Here is a 16,844-nt window from a genome sequence, read left to right on the forward strand (position 1 = left end):
CGCGGGCCACCCTGAGTCCGCTGGGCCTCCCCTGCGCCGGGTCCTCCCTCCGCACGGCCCGCGGGCCACCCTGAGTGCGCTGGGCCTCCCCTGCGCCGGGTGCTCCCTCCGCACGGCCCGCGGGCCACGCTGAGCCCGCTGGGCCTCCCCTGCGCCGGGTCCTCCCTCCGCACGGCCCGCGGGCCACGCTGCGTCCGCTGGGCCTCCCCTGCGCCGGGTCCTCCCTCCGCATGGCCCGCGGGCCACCCTGAGCCCGCTGGGCCTCCCCTGCGCCGGGTCCTCCCTCCGCACGGCCCGCGGGCCACCCTGAGCCCGCTGGGCCTCCCCTGCGCCGGGTCCTCCCTCCGCACGGCCCGCGGGCCACCCTGAGCCCGCTGGGCCTCCCCTGCGCCGGGTCCTCCCTCCGCACGGCCCGCGGGCCACCCTGAGCCCGCTGGGCCTCCCCTGCGCCGGGTCCTCCCTCCGCACAGCCCGCGGGCCACACTGAGTCCGCTGCGCCTCCGCAGAGGAGATGGCGACCTACCTGCGCTACGTGCGGCGGCTGGATTTCTTCGAGAAGCCGGATTACGACTACCTGCGCAAGCTCTTCACGGACCTGTTCGACCGGAGCGGCTACGTCTTCGACTACGAGTACGACTGGGCCGGGAAGCCGCTAGTAAGTGCTGCTGAATGGAGGTGGGGCGGGGGAAGACCCCGAGTGCCCCTTGTGGGGAGGGGCTGGATGGCTGCCTCTGGCTCGAAGTACATGGGAGCAGCAGGCAGAGCTTGACTGGGTGTGATTACAGCTGTTTAGTTCCCCTCTGGCTCCTGAGAGGTTAGCTCCCCCCCATCCTCCTGTTAGTTCCTTTCCACGGCTCAGTCCCTTGTCTGCCCCCCTCCCAGAACACACACATTGTCTCAGCCACTTGGACCCCAGGCTTTATTTTCATTCTAGTGGCGCCAGCCCAAACCAGTCCCATCCCAGCCCCCAGGAGTGAGATCTCTCCCCTCATAACATGAGCCACAATCCCACCCTCCACATAGTCAGCCTGGGCCCTCCCCCAGCTCCCGGGCCCTCTCCCCACCGGATGGTAGTGAAAGCCCAAGGCACACACGGCCTGCACGGAGATTATGGGCCTTTCTTGATGATTTTTCCTCCTGGTGTCTTGATCTGCAGCCAACTCCAATCGGCACAATCCACAGCGACGTCCAGGTGCAGCCTCCAAACAGAGACAAAGCACAGCCACACACCAAACACCAGGTGAGCCGCCCGCCTGCCTGCCCCCAGCCACGCTGGCTGGGCCAGGTCCCAGCGACAGAGCAGCTTGGCCATGGTGGGGCGGAGCAAACCGATTCATAGGGGAAGCTGTGGGGAGGAGGGGTCCAGACATCATTAGCCATTCCTGTGGGGACTGGAAGGCTGAAAGGCAGGCCGGCATCTCCTCTGCCCGATCCAGGAGAGACATCGGCTGGCCAGTCCCTTTCTCCGTGGCCAGAGGGAAGGTGGTGGTGTGGAGGTGCGGGGGAAATGGAAAGCCCTTAGGAGGGATATGGAGGATTCCTCAGAGAGGTGGGGCATAGGCCCATGGAAAGTGCAAGTCCATAGGGTCTCTTGCCTCTGCATCCTTGTCACAGCCCTGCAAGTGCTGCTGGGCCATTGAGGCCTGGATGCTTTGGGATGACTCAATGGGCCAGTGCTCTCGGTACTGGGCTGGCTCATGGGAGGCCTGGATGCTTTGGGAGGACAGGGTGTTGGAGGCCCCAGTGCAGTTGATACATGGCTGACCTGCTGTCAAGGCACCAGGGGGCGTGGACAGCAAGGTGGGACCATGTGCGTCATGGAGCCCTGGCTGGGGATCAGTCGGGACCTTGTCCGCCTTGGGTTCGGCACTGACTAGAGCCCAGCGCATGGGTGAGACCAGCTCACTGCTGACGGGCCTTCAGGCCAGTCTCAGAACCACCTCTTGGGTCTGTCCCAGTGCTGGTGTCACGCGATCCCAGTCCAGTTCCTTGAGCAGCGTCCGGAGAGCTGTGGCTTCCAGGACAGACTCCCATGTGACATCCCTGCCCCGATGCATGCCCAGGTCCTTGGGGCGACGGTGGAAAGGCCCTGCTGGTGAGTCCAGAGGCCCTGAGCTGGTGGTGAGGCTGCCTTGGCAGAGTCCTACAACCCCCTGTGGTGGGCGAAGGGAATGGGGCTGTGTTGGGATCGCTGGTGCTGCCTGCCACACTGGAATCAGCTGGGCAGCCTGATTCTGTCGCCCCACCTGGGTGACCATGAAGGGGACTGTGGGAGTGCTCAGCTGGGTTAAACCAGCCCTTCTGATGGGAGCTGGGCTGGCCAGCCGATTTGAGTCTCTCCATACTGCCCCGTGGGGAGAGCCGCAGGTGATTTGATCTCAGCAGTCACCACTATGTGGAGGAGACCCAGCCTCTGTCTCTCTCTCTGGGGGGGAAGGCGGGGTAGAGACATGGGTGAAGACAGCTCAGGTCTGGGAGACGCTGCTGGGCTGAGTTGGAATCAGTTCGGTGGAGCCCAACTTTGCTGCTGGCAAGAGAACAGCACGTGGCAGCCTCGCCCTAGGAACCAGGAGCGCACTTTGCCGAGGCGGCTCTTCCCAGGGGCCAGTGAGGAATGGCCACGTGGAGAGGGTGCCCGTGCTGGCTCTGCGTTGGGGTGGGGAGGGAACTTGGCCTGGCTTGGCTTCTAGGAAAGCAGGGTAGAGTCCTAGCTAACTGGGCTCCTGCTGTGATGCTCCCAGAAGATGGGACAGCCAAGGAAACCCATGGAGTGGGGAGGACATTAGTGTGACCGGGCTGAGCTCCAAGTAATCAGCGCTGTCTTGTGACTTGGTCTCATGCCCTGACAAAGGGGGTTTGATTCCAGGCGATGCTGCATGCTCAGGACTTCGTTTAAAAACTGCTCGTCCCCGAGTATGGGGGGACCAGCGGGTTTCACACCCAGCCTTTGTCAGGGTTCAGCCTCCTCAGCCAGCAGCTGGAGAGAACTGGGTTCCCTTTGCCTTAACTTACCAAATAAATCCTCTTGACGCCTGGTGCTCAGGAGCAGTGGTGGGACCTCAAGTCACCACTACCTTGGCCAAATAGAGCTGGGTTTGGCTTTTGGACCCGGTGCAGACATCCGAACCAGCTGGGTGCGGGTGGCACAGGTGCCCCAGCAGTCCCACCGTTTTTATGGAGAGGGAATATTCTCCAGGGCTCCTGGCTCATCCCCTAGTCTCAATTATCCATGGGACCTTCTCTCTCTCTGACGGGCCGCCAGCAGCGGTTGGAAGAAGGGAGACTGGTAACATCCCCAGTGGAAGGCTGTCCACAGTGCGGTAACTACACCAGGCTCTTTACTGAACGAGAGGCCCAGTGCAGTCCCAGAGGATCTGATACAGAGGAGGTGCCTGTTCTTCGCTGTATCTAGATTCCTAATGATCACTCAGTTTACTCTAAGCCCTGATCTTTCCTGAATCCTCCGGCTTTAAACCCTGCAGGGATGGGAAGATAGACCCGTAGCTTTAATTTCTGTCAGTCTTCACTCTGCAAAATCAAACCTCGGGCAGCGTCGGCTCCCCCACCTCTTTTTAAAACACGGCTTGTCCCCTCTGCATGGCGAAACAGCTTCCGCCGCTAGCGATCTCCAAAAGCCAGCAGGACGTCTCAGCATTGGCCAAAGCGGAGGGCAGCAGACCAAGTGCCTTATCTTTCTGGACTAGTGCACCAGAGACCCCGAGAGATCTTTACACGTTGGGGGGGGGGGGGGGAGGTGAACGTGCCCACGTGCACAAGCGAAGGTGTGAGTAAAGCGTGAACCCAATCAACAGACCGGCAGCCGGTCAAATGGCTCTGAGTCCCAGACCATTCCAGTCGGATGGGATTTCACTGGGGACCACGCTGGTTTATTTGCCTTAACACACTAGTGCTTCTCTGTTTATATTTTTGCTTTTGCATGTCTTATTTTCTTGACTCCTCTCCCCCACCGTTCCTGCCCCTTCGTCTCCATCCTTCTTCTTCTTCTTCTTCTTCTGTTTTGTTTCCTGTCCTGCCGGTCACTAGCAGTCGCCCGAGGGGAACGAGTTGTGTGATCCTCAGGCTAGTCAGCAGCCTGCCGAGGAACCTCTAGGAACTCACCTAGCGACCAGCAGGCTTGGGGGTTCCGTGCAGGTACATGCAGTGTGCTGAGTGGGAGTGGAGGGGGCATTCCCAAAGTGGGGGACAGGCCACCAGGGAAAGGGCCTGTCCCACAAAACTCCGGCTGCAGCAGCATCCTTTGGGCACAATTTGTGCTTATCCCCAGGATTGGGGCTTTGCAACCTTTCGTTTCCATCTGTGGATGTGGAATCTCTGGCTTTGTCCCTTAAGCCCATCCCCCAGTTCTCCTTCCCTTTCTGGTGCTCAGGTTCACCCCTCCGCTCCTCCGTCTCCCCTCTTCCACTTCCAGCATCAGCTGAGCTTGAAACCATGTCCGCTCTCAGATCTGCAGGCAGTGCTTAATCCTGCCCCATAGTCGTCGTCCTCTCCTGCTTTCTGTGACCCCAGCCCCTTGCAGATGGTCCTGGGTGTGTGTTGAAGCACGTCTCCGCTAGGGTCAAGAATCCCCCTGCCACAAACTGGGGCACCTCTGCTTTGTGTGTCTCGTGGTGAAAGGGAGAAATTCACGGGCTTAGCTGGGCCCTGGACTGTGTGCTGGGCCTCGGTGAATTTCACCCTCGTTCCATATAACTCTTCCCACAACTGTCCTTGTTCCTCACTAGTCCCTGTGCTTGTCTCTCTCTCCTCACTTGATTTGTTCCCCTGCCACGGGGCTCCTGGGGCAAAGCTCGCCTAACTCTCCCAAGCAGAGCTTTGAGTCGTGTGTGTTCTCCCTGGCTCCTGCTCCTACCACCCGCCTTCGTGAGTGGGCAAGGGACACCCAGACCATCCCCCGCCGTTCTTGCTGCACAGCTCTGCTTCCTGTGGCAATGGCTGCTAGAAACGTGCTCTCCCCCCTTGGCGTGCTCTCTAGTCTCAGGGTTTGTCTTCACTGCAGTTAACTTGAGTTATAGCTCCAATGTGGGGGTGCTGCTAACACCAGTGGGCTGGCCCCAGTGGGGGTGGAGGCCGCCGCTTGAGCTGGCGCAATGTGGCGGCCGCTCTGCGCTGTTCACGTGTGGCCTGGCCGCTGACCCGACCGTACGGCACTGCCCTGAAGGCACGGCCTGTGTCGCCACGGCTGGGCGTGAGCTTGCATAGTGCCGCTTCCCCCAGTGCTGGGCAAGGCTGGTGAGGCCTCCCCAGGGAAGGGGTGGGGACTGCCGGAGTTCAAGTACTAGGCCTGGACGTCAGCCAGGTAACTTGGCCTTGCCCAGAGGGGAGGAGGGGATCAAACAGAGTTGCTCAGGTACTGCAGTGCTGGCCCGTCCCCTCCTCTTGCCACTTCGATTCCGTCTCCCAGGAGCACGGGCAGTGAAACCGGGAGCGATCCCCGTCCAGGGACGGTGGCTCCCCAGAGATCGTAGCTGCTGGGAAGCAGCTGCCGGTTTCCTTTCTGTAGCGGTGCGTGGTGAGGTCGCAGGACCTGCCGGCGTGCGAGGGGCTTGGCCCTGGTGCGTCGCAGCCGTGGGTGGCGCTGCTCTGTTCCGTCTGATACGCGAGCCGGCGTCGGCAGCTGCAAGGGGAAGGGCCGGCACCGAGGATAGTCACGAACGGCGGCTGAGCACAGGATACGGTGCTAGGGAGAGTCGTCCACAGCGCGAGGGTCCAAGGCGGGCCAACCTGTCTGGGACAGGGGAAGTTAGTGGGAATCCAGAGCATGTGAATAGCTCAAACCTCAGGGCGGGCCCAGGAGCTTTAGCCTTCCCCTACTTGTTTTTGCTGCTCAGGAACAAAACAGGTACTGGGAGCAGAACAGAACCCCCCACCACCACGACCACCACCTTGGCGCACCTTGCTCCACTGGCCTGATCGTTCTCTGGGATGTGAGTGGCCATGGAGTGAAGCGCTGCCCGGCTCGCTGGGTTGCCACTGGGAGGCGGTTTCTGAGGCTCGCAGATTTTGGGTCTGATCACACAGGAAGAGCCGGGTTTGAAAATGTGCTACAGAAATGAAATCTGGGCCCTTCCCAGGCGTGTTGTGTGGCAGGCCCTGCCGAATAGCCTTCTGGAAAACCCCTCCTCTGCTGCAAGGAGACAGGAGGGCGTTCCTCTCCGCAAGCGATGCAAGCTCGCTCAATGGCAGAGAGTGCTGGGAGGCTGAGGCCCGGCCCCTCTAGCTAGTCCAGCACCTATGGCACTCGTTGCCAGCTTGGCCAGGGGCAGGTATGATTCAGCAATGCTGCCACCCTAGGCAAAGCAGTCCTGGGTACTGGCACGTCCCTCCCCCCAACCGCTGGTAGCTCTAGGTCGCCTCCCAGGCCGGGTGCTCAGAAGGAAACTTGGCTCTCTTACATTGTGGCAGTTTCTCTACAGGGGCTGCTGCTTTGACCTGCCCCCTGCTGTATATAATGCGCCCTGTGGGGAAGACAGTTCGGGCATTGTTGGGGTGTACCTATTTCCCTACTCCGTGCAGGGATTCAGTGTTAGACGGGGCAGGGCCAACGAACAGGCTCTCGGCTCTCTGTATTGCTTGAACGCATCCAGTCTCTGACTGTCCAACTTTTCCTCCCAGGTGATGAGTTCCACCAACGGAGAACTGAACACGGACGACCCGACCGCGGGACATTCGAATGCCCCGATCACAGCGCCCGCTGAGGTGGAGGTAGCGGATGATACAAAGTAAGGACCCAGCTGCGCCTGCAGTTTGCTTTTTTTGGTTGCTGGGGGGGGGTTGGCAGCTGCTGCACTGGCCACACTGGATGGGTTGTTGGGGTTTATTTGCTGCTGTGTGTGGCTGCCGCAGCTGTATCCTTCTCCCCTGTGTAGAGGATCGAGGGGACTGAGTTGTAATGAATCAACGGGACTCCGTACCGAGGGTGCTGGATGCAGACGCGCCCTGCCGTCCTCTCTAGCTCACAGCCTGCTCTGCCTAATGAGGTGTCTCCCAAGAGCCAGGATTTGTCTATTTTAAATCTGCCGGAGATGCTGGGCTGAGGTTCCTGGCCAGAGACAGACCCTGGGGTTCATTCCAGTTCCCCGGAACGCAGGCTGTGTGGCCACACAGGCTCCCCCCTAAACCCCAGCCTGGACACTGCAGCCGTGGGCGGGATCGTGGGCTCTCGCACTGACCAGCATTGCATCTTCATCTGCCTGAGCACTCGTCCGTTTCCGAAGGGTCGCGATCTCACTCGTGCCCCCCTCACTCCTGTGAAAAATACTGTCCCCACCCCCAGTGTCCAGTGACTTGAGGTCTGGGCTTTTCAGTGACCAGGGAACGAGAGAGAGATGGGACCCAAACCCACTTCTCGCTGGTCTTTAGAAGTGTGAGGCTTGCCAGATGGGTTCAGACTCATGGTCCATCTTGTCCAATATCCCCTCTCTGATAGTGGCCAGCACCAGCTGCTTCGGAGGCAAGGTGTCAGAACCTCCCAGCAGCAGATGTGGGAGAATCTGCCCCCACACAGGCCACCTCCTGGTCGCTAATAAAGACCAGCTTAAGCCCCACCCCACCCCCCAAAAAAACCCATGTTATCATGAACTGCGACTATTCCAGATATTCTCATTCCCCCTTGCAATGTCCAAACCCTTCTGGAATCGGGAGGAACCTGCTGTTGATTTTAGAGAGGACAAGTGCAGTCTGGGGCCGTGACAGCCTGTCTGTCTTTCTCCACAGGTGCTGCTGTTTCTTCAAGAGGAGGAAGAGAAAAACCATCCAGCGCCACAAGTGATCTGCCAGGGACAGCACGGATCAGTTTGTGCAGTATCGCCTCTAACTCTGGCTATGGATGGGTCTAGATTCCTGATCAGATCTGCAAGGCCTTCCCTCCCTCTGATTTTGATGGGGGTGGGGGAAGAGCCGTCATGACTTCACCGCCTGGCACTACGTGTGGATGGGGAGGGGGGGAGGGAAGTTCCCAAACTGCTTTACTTTTCCTCCACCACCACCACATCCACCCAGTGGTCGTTTACTCAAACCAAGTCAGACTTTGCCGACGTTCCCACACCCGTCTATCGTGCAGTCCACGGAGAGCATTAAGCTATTTAAAAAAGGAAACCAACCAACCAAACCCACGACGTGAATTTCTTTTGATTCTATTAACTAGTTCGAAAACGGGGATCAACTCTACAGACTCGAAAAACATTGCTGGCATAGAAGAAGCCGAAGACAATTTCAAGAGCGGTGGGCTATGGAGAATTTTTTTTTCCCTGTCGCTTCTTTGTCTCTGAAGTTAATTTAAGTCTCGGTGCAGAGTGCTGAGTTGTCAGTCTTTGACCTTCCTCTTTTTAGTGTTACGAAATTCTGCTTTTCTTTTAAAGATTGTGTTTTCCCTGTAAGCTCCCCTTCCGCCATTTGGTTAAAACTCTTTCCTTTGTGGTGGCGATTGATCGCTGTGTTAGCCGAGTCTCTGGTACGGTGATGCGTGGAGGAGGGACTCGTTTACACTTTCGTTTTACGATGCACTTTTGCTAGCAATACAAGCGATGTTTGGTCTTGAAATTAACAGTTTAGTAATTAACAGGGGAAAGCAGGTGGGGGGGGGGAGCCGAATTTAGGGTCTCAGGAATGGTTGGGAGCTTATCAGAACCCTGAAGCCACGTCCTCAGCCATTTGAAATGGGCAACCTACCTTGGGGGCACCTGGCCAAGACCAAAGGGAAACTTGATGCTGAAGAGCAAGGTAGAAAAAGGATGTCTTAATGGTCCCTGCAATGAGCCTTGGGGCGGGGATTGCTTCCTGGTGCACAGGACAGCTTAGGATGTTTTTATTAAGCACAGGGGATAGCTGAGTCCTGCTTATACTCCTGGCATGAGAGTTCAGTGTCCTCGTTTTATGTGAAGTTGCTTAACTGGACTTTTTTTTAAAAGACTTTCCTGTTGTCCAAGCCCCCAACCCAGTGAATCTCCCCACAGCTGATATTCTGATCAGCAGGGATGTCCCGGGAGGACCAAGAGCCTCCTAAATGAACCAAAACCAAGCCAGTGCAGTAAGGAAGCAGTGTGCATGTTCCCTGGGGGAAGAAGGGGAGGACGAGAGGCCAGCTGGGGAGGAATGGTTAAAACTCCCTGGGGTTCCATGTCCCACTCGAAAGGGGCAGCGTGGAGTGAATCAGATTTGTAGCTTGCTGGGAAACAGTAACCCCCACTAGGATAGACCCAGCTAGGCCATTCTGTTTGTCCACTGACTCTCCTTTCTGGAAGGGCTGGAGCGAACCTTATGAAGGTTGAAACCCTCCCTGCCTGCTTGCCAGTCCAGTCACGCGACTGGAGCCCTAGGCTGGCCCACTCAGCTCATCCAACAAACAGAGGCCCATGTGCTTACTCCTTAGCTGATCACATGTGGCAGTTCCTAGTTGTGGGGTTTTTTTTTAAACACACACACACACACACACACACACCTTTAAACAGCCACAAGGGGCACAACAGCCAACCTTAATTCAGTGTGAAACGACTGAGAATGTGTGTTCGGTTGTGCGTATTTACCACGGCAACAAAATTTGACTTTGGGGTTGTTTTTTACAGGGCGGGCGGGTGGGGAAGTAGCATGTGGGTTTTTTTTATTTTCTGTGTAATTATGACACTTGTAATGTTTGAGCTGTAGGAGCTGGAAGCTGCTCTGAGGTTGTGCAGGAGGAGGATCAAAGCCTTTGTCTGAAATAAACACTGCCATCCTTTGCGGGCGCAAAGGGGGAGCGTGTGGGAGGTCCTCAAACGCCACTTGTGCTAGGTACGTCCTGCTTTACTCTTCTGCAGAGGCCTTCGGAATGGGGTCCTGGGCTGATTCGCCAGCGAGCCGTACCGGCTACTCTATCCTGTTGCTGCAGCACGTGGCCGGCTGGGGGTAGGAATATACGGCTGTAGGGGAGGGGACTAGGGCCCACAGGCAGGGGGAGCCTGGCACATTTCTCTCCTGTTCCTGCTGGAGTACAGCGGCTTTGTCCCTCTTCCAGCCAAATTCCTTTCATTTAAATCAGCCCTGAATGGCTAAAAACAGGCTTAAGCTAGTTCAAGTGGCTTCCTCCTTCCCCAGCATCCACCCTAAGCTGGAAGGTCGGTGCCCCTTTAAAGATCCTAGGGACTGTGAATCAGACGCAGCAGCCTCATATTCTTGTCTGCAGTTTTACTTCAACAGCAGTGCCTCTGTCATGCTCAAGAGAACCAAGGTGGTGGGGAGGGACAGCTGCACCGACGAGCTACACAAGGAGTGCACAGCCAGCTGCTAGAGAGCGCTTGGTTCTTGACAACTCAATGAATTCCACCAAATCAGGACCTTTGTATGGTATTTAGTTATGTGCAATGTTTGACCTTGTTTCCCAAACAATGCAAATGAAACCGCCTTAAATCTTCACTGGAACTGTACTTCCAGTCCCCGAAGGTGTAAAATAAAAGTATGTATGTGAGTGGGTGCATGTGCGTACTTGGACTGCCATTTGCCATCTGTCTTTTCAGACAAACCTCCTGCAGGCTTATGAGGAAATAAAAGGGAAAGAGGCCAGGGCGTTTGCCCAACTCTGACTCTCTTCCTGCCCCAGGGAGTGGTCAGGCCCTAGGGCTGGCTGAGCTGGAGGGAGCAGTGGGACACTATACTCACATGGCGAGAGTCTGTATTTGTGTGGCTCCAAAGCAGAAGGGTGGTGGTTCCAGTGCAAGTTTAGTTATGGCTTTAAATAAAAGTGTACAGACCTGGTATTTACATTTCTCTGATGCTTCCTGGAAGCCATAGAATTTAGGGGCTTTTTAAAAAAAAAATAAAAAAAAAAAATCCAACCCCCCAGTTTCCATCAGGATTTATTTTGGGGTGATGCTGTGAGAAGGCACTGGCCTGTGGGACCATGAACAGATTGCACCAGCATACAGAAATTTGCATCAAGGCTTAGCAGAACACCCCAAGCCCTGGGTGTATTGTTCTCATCCATCTACCAGCTGGAGGCAGACCGGCCCCTGCGGGACTGACAAGAGCAGGGGAAAGTATGAGTTTAGAGCACAACCTGCTAGGAGCCATGGGGGGAGGGGGAGTTCAGGGTGCTGAGTTGCCTTTGACAATAATGCTGCCTCCTGCATGTGAAGCAACGGCAGGGGTGGGGCATGAGTGAAGGAGCAGGCCAAGAGGTGGGTGATTGCCCAGCTCAGACAGGGGCTGGCTGGGAGATGCTAGTCATGGCTGCTGATTTACATTATCCCTGCTGGACAGACACAAGGGCATTTTACATACAGACTGAGTGGGGAGTTTTAGTCTAGTGTAAGGAATACGAGCTCAAGGTGGGGATATGCTGGCTTTAAGCAAAGGCCAGGGGGGTGTTCCAGGGATGCTGCTATCTATCTCATCTCACTGTGGCAGGAGTAATTCCTTCATTTCCAGTTAGACAGTTGTGTAACTGCCTTAAATGTAAACAGGCACTAGCATCGATGGGCAGGTGGGGCATTTGCTGCACCTTTGTGGGACCCGGCCTGGGCTCAGGGATACACAGCCGGGGTTCTTTTGTGTCACACACTGCTGTTGGCAGCACCTATTAAAACACTGATTTAATTATTACCCCATTAAGTTATCAACATGCACTGTTAAATTTATTTGCTGTGAGAATATATAAACTAAATATTTCCTCTCATAGTGTTTAACTATGAAGATACAGAATTTACTGTAGGAAATGACGCCCTTCACTCACAGGGCGGGAGCTCTTTCGGGTAATTCTGATTGCTAATTTTGGCTCTTAACTGCGGTCTGAGTAGCCTGGTCTAAATAGAGTGGCAGGGACGTCTGCTGTCAGACTCAAACCAGCTCTGCCTGAGTGACTGCAAGGGCATTAAGGCTGATCAGTGACGGTGCTGGGGTTTGACTGAAGCACGTTTGAGAGGTCTTGCCAGGCTGTGGATGCTGGAGGAATGAATCAAGGAGGTCTAAGCTGACTACTGCTCTGAATAGGCTTAGGAGCATGCAGAAGTCAGTTTGCCTTTGTCAGCTGCCTCCCAGGCCTGGAGGGAAGAGATGGCTGCATGGTGCTTTGACTAGGTAAAGCCCTCCACTAACAGTCCAGGGCTGGGCACACAATTCCCTTAAACAAAACCTGCTCGCTACAGGATTGGTGTGTCCAGAAGAGACACACTTACAGCTGCCTTTTGTTTATTCAGCTAGGCCTGCCCAACACTGGCTTCTCTTCTTCCTCCCCCCCCCCCCCCGTCCCCCCCCCCGTCCCCCCCTGTCCCTTGGGGGGCCCTGTTTCCTCCCCTCTGGGTTCATGGCAGAGCCAGTAGTAAAACCTGGCTTTAGCCAAATAGTTTGAAGTCTGCCTTTGGGAGAGGAATTGAAGACCTTTTAGCTGCTGCTTCATCATTACATTCTTGGGTTTAAATAAAAGAGACGAGGGGGAGGTGGAAAGGAAAACTTAAGGCAACTCACTTTCTCTCGCTTGTATATACCGACATATTTCTCAGACCACCACCTCCCTGCATTAACTTCTTTCACTGAACACTTTTCAAGACAGAATGTCAAGGGGAACAAAGGAAAATATACTTGTACATTGCTTCAAGGGCTGAACTTTTACAGTAATTTACACAGCAATTTAGAGCACCCAGGGAAGATAAGGACCCTGCCAGCATCAGCTATCTCAATTCTCTTCCCACACTGCTTGAAGACAGACTCCTGGAAGTTGCCAGGTTCTGTTTTGCTAGCTGCTCTCTTCCACTCATGAAACTTTGTATTAAAGACAATCTCAATGTCTTTATTGATTTCCTATTTACAAAAATCACAAAGCTGGCAAAAAGCAGAGAGCGTGAACACTGAATGAGCATTTGATACATTCATTAATATAGCACTAGAGTCTAGACGTTGCCAGCTCTGTTTGAGGTGACATGATACAATAGAAACGTCTTATACTTTTGGAGACAGGCATGTTCCACAATGAATCTACAAAAGACAGAATCGCCTCAAACCGCATAAAGCCCTAAGAACAAAAATTGCTCAGATGTTATTCAGTTTAATTTTTCTTTTTAAAACATTTTTCAGCAGGATAGTCTAAAGCGACCTACCTGCCTTGTGGCTTAAAAGCAAGACTGGAAGGAGGGAGTATTAAAAACATAAGCCTTAAAAGGAAAAAGCCACCAGGTAGGTCTACACCTCAACCTCATCTTGAGGCTAAATGCCTTACGTGTCCTGCTATTTTCATGGCCCAGTGTGCAGATTTGCTTCTTCCAGGGTCCAAACATTTCTGCTATTACCACTTTATACAGAAATGCTCAGGGAGTGCTATATCCACAGCAAAGAGGTTACACCGAAGGTAATAAAATGGGCAAAGAAGCCCTGAACCCTGATGGACGTATTCCCACAACCTTTGACAAGAAGAGGGGAAAAACGGGAGCGCAAAAGCAGGCAGGTCAGCTATGTACATTCCAACAGAAGGCAGTTTCCCTCTTGGAGGAAGGAGCATCTCCATTCTGTTAATCCATTTCAGAATATGTTTGCATTGCACAGAATCAGGTTCAATAACTTGAGTAGTGGACCCACCATTTTCAGTACTGGCCGTATTTTAAAAACTGCCTACCCTCAAGCAGGCTCACAATATACATCTCACAATGTCTTCCTAAAGAACAGAACACACTGACAACAGTATCTAACACCTACACGGATTATTTCTGGGTGACATTAATTCCTGATCTTTATTTTTGCTGTCTGGCTGGTGGAAAGCTACCCAGCCAGCCAGCCCCAGAACCTAGACCCGGTTACTCTGGCATGCCCGGGGGAGGTGGTGGTGTCAGAATGGGATACTATTTCCCAACTGGCAACAGGCACCAAATCATCCATTGCAGTAGAGGATGACCAGCATGTAATGCTTTGCTCAGGGACTGCTATCACAAATGCAACAAGGGAGCCCTGTCATAAGACCATGTCTGGAGCAGTGGAGAGAGAGACACACACACACACAAAGACTTTTTAATGAACCTCAACTTATCAGAGACAACACCATCATGCACTAATTAATTCCACACCAACACCTCTGAATGGTTTGGCCACCCATGCTTACGAAGGCAGCCTTTATTTCAAATACCTCCTCCTCGGCAGGCTGCTGGGAAGTAAAAATCCCTTTAGTCTTTGCTAGTCAGGGCAAGGGTGGGACCATTCAGGCAGTTACAAAACAAAGTCACACAGCTACTTCCCATCAAAGCAGCCTCATGCTCAGCTGAAATCACATCTGGTTATGGCGAGAGGAAACCAGTTTTGAACAGAGATAAGGGGAGAGGAGGAGGCTCTTTTGCCATCAAAGCACCCCCATCGATGTCTGGTGTGAAAGCTTTTGTTTAAGTCAACCAGGAGTCTCCAGTAAGAGCATCATGCTGAGACCGTCTGTCCAAACACCCACTGAACAGGCTCTAGCTGTGAGGGGACAGACAAATGTGCATGGACAAGCAGAAACTCTTCAGTCCTTTTCTATTCTGTTTCATAAATCCCGCTCCATCTGCTGCTGGTTAAAGAAGTTACACTTGAACACCAAACCCCCTTCCTCTTTGGCAGCAGAGCTCTGACCCAGTCTGAACAGTTAGTGAAGCAAAGAAAACAAGACAGTAGAAGAGCCATGCTGCAACGTGCCTGAAGACCGCAGCCATATACTTTACACTGGAGCCAAGCGAGGCACATTGTCAGGTAGAAGCAGCCACGGTCAACTGCTACCGCGAAGTGGAAGGGATTCAGTTAGCGTGGCAGCTACCAGTATGGATTCCCTGCTGCTAAACGCTGCACAGGGGATATTTAACATCCCCCATTTGTTTAAACAGCATACAGACAAAACTGCAAAAGCACCCCCAGGCCAGAGCAGGGGAGCCTGCATGTAGGTAGCAAAGGTGCTCTGCGAAGTGCTGATCTACTGGGCCTCTCCACCTACGTACAGGGTCATCTAGCCCCAGGGGGTTTCCGTTGGGTTGTACTAACTGTCCAACTTAAAGGATTGTCTCAAATTAGCAAAAATGCCCATGTAAAACTCTGGTTGGTCTCTGTAGAGGTTCTCTCCTGGAGCTGGGAGGCCGTTCTGAGGTCTCCCACAATACGTAGTGCTGAAATAGGAAAACCTCCATGAACACCAGTTTCCTTAATTTTCTGAAAAGAGCAAAAGGTAGGTACAGCCTGGCAGCATGGCAGACATGTTCTAGTGAAACCTCTCTCAGAGAAACCTCCCCCTTTTGGCAGCACAGCTGAATCGACCTGGCAAACCCTCTCATCCCAATCCCAAGTAGGGCAGAGGAAGAAAAAGTCAATATGATCCTCAATATGAATTTTCTTTTTGCAGGATTGTCACCTAGTGGAGAATTTAACCACAATGAGAGCCACTTGTTTCCATGCTTCCAGCTGATGTAAAAGCATCTACATTCATGACAATAAAAAACCCATGAAATTAGAGAGGGTTATCAGTAAAATGAAGAGTTACTAGCCACAGGCAACCTATAAATGACACCGGTAAACCAGTTAGTCTGTACATGGGGGTGGTAACAGCAGCATCACTAGCACAAGGCGAAACATGAGCTTTACAATTATTTTACTGAGACCTTTGGCTAGCGTGGCTCCCACTGGCATGGCTGAATTCAGCCAGAGATTTTGTTTGGAAGGGCGTGGGAGAGAGGGAGAAGGGGAGACAAAAGTTCCTCCAACACAGCTGATTCCAACAGCTGCACTATGTATAGAAGATAATCTCTGGGATCTGTCCATCCTCCACAGACGTGCCGTTGTTATTCCCAGCCGCGTAACAGAACGTAAAGCATGTTTTGGCTCCTGTTGTTGGTGATTCATGGATCACTTTACGCAGTCCTTTGGTTCCGTAGTGAGAATCTGGACCCTGCATTAGTGACAGAAAACAGGGGGCAAGCCCGTTAGTAAGAGGGAATACAGCCAGGCCAGAGCGAAACCAGGCTGCTTACAGCAGCTCCGTCACGAACTCAGGGTCTGATCTTGCCGGGTGACGAGCATCCCTACAGCTCTGCGAAGTGCTCAGGGCCGAGGACGCTCGGCAACTCACCGCTACTAAATCTCAAATATTTTAAGACACCAACAGCAAGCAGCTATTTTCTGCAGTCCAAGGTTTTGACGCTGACTTGCTTCGGAGATGGTTTTCCTTTTCCAAGGGGAAGGCTCAAAAAAGCCAAGCACAGACCTCCACCACTAATTCGCACACTCACTGGGCAGCTACTGTTACTCATTTTATTCATTACTTCTTTGCACCCAACCCCCCCGTCATAGAATCAGAGAATCTCAGGGTTGGAAGGGACCCCAGGAGGTATCTAGTCCAACCCCCTGCTCAAAGCAGGACCAATCCCCAACTAAATCACCCCAGCCAGGGCTTTGTCAAGCCTGACCTTAAAAACTTCTAAGGAAGGAGATTCCACCACCTCCCTAGGTAACGCATTCCAGTGCTTCACCACCCTCCTAGTGAAAAAGTTTTTCCTAATATCCAACCTAAACCTCCCCCACTGCAACTTGAGACCATTACTCCTTGTTCTGTCATCTGCTACCCCTGAGAACAGTCTAGATCCATGCTCTTTGGAACCCCCTTTCAGGTAGTTGAAAGCAGCTATCAAATCCCCCCTCATTCTTCTCTTCTGCAGACTAAACAATCCCAGATCCCTCAGCCTCTCCTCATAAAAGTCACGTGTTCCAGTCCCCTAATCACTTTTGTTGCCCTCCGCTGGACTCTTTCCAATTTTTCCACATCCTTCTTGTAGTGTGGGGCCCAAAACTGGACACAGTACTCCAGATGAGGCCTCACCAATGTCGAATAGAGGGGAACAATCACGTCCCTCGATCTGCTG

At 53.7% G+C, this 16,844-nt stretch overlaps 2 protein-coding genes across 9 annotated transcripts in view; one reads left to right on the top strand and one right to left on the bottom strand.

Annotated features, from left to right (window-relative positions):
- The window catches only part of CSNK1G2 (casein kinase 1 gamma 2), a 91,335-nt gene extending 80,859 nt beyond the window's left edge, over window positions 1–10,476 (top strand). For 5 of the 6 annotated variants that reach the window (XM_043535774.1, XM_037885441.2, XM_037885442.2 and 2 more), the window contains 4 exons: window positions 507–655; window positions 1,157–1,240; window positions 6,634–6,740; window positions 7,735–10,476. In XM_043535774.1, the coding sequence (XP_043391709.1) occupies window positions 507–655; window positions 1,157–1,240; window positions 6,634–6,740; window positions 7,735–7,789 (395 nt within the window). In that variant the 3' untranslated portion in view covers window positions 7,790–10,476. Of the gene's footprint in view, window positions 1–506; window positions 656–1,156; window positions 1,241–4,044; window positions 4,153–6,633; window positions 6,741–7,734 lie in introns of all 6 variants that reach the window. The other variant, XM_043535776.1, reaches the window with a different exon arrangement.
- Window positions 10,477–12,759: 2,283 nt separating this feature from the next.
- The window catches only part of BTBD2 (BTB domain containing 2), a 42,617-nt gene continuing 38,532 nt past the window's right edge, over window positions 12,760–16,844 (bottom strand). For all 3 annotated transcript variants that reach the window (XM_037885617.2, XM_037885616.2, XM_037885615.2), the window contains one exon: window positions 12,760–15,874. In XM_037885617.2, coding sequence (XP_037741545.1) covers window positions 15,713–15,874 — 162 coding nt within the window. In that variant the 3' untranslated portion in view covers window positions 12,760–15,712. The remainder of the gene's footprint in view (window positions 15,875–16,844) is intronic.

Source organism: Chelonia mydas, chromosome 25 (genome assembly GCF_015237465.2).
Source record: "Chelonia mydas isolate rCheMyd1 chromosome 25, rCheMyd1.pri.v2, whole genome shotgun sequence".
NCBI lineage: Eukaryota > Metazoa > Chordata > Testudines > Cheloniidae > Chelonia > Chelonia mydas.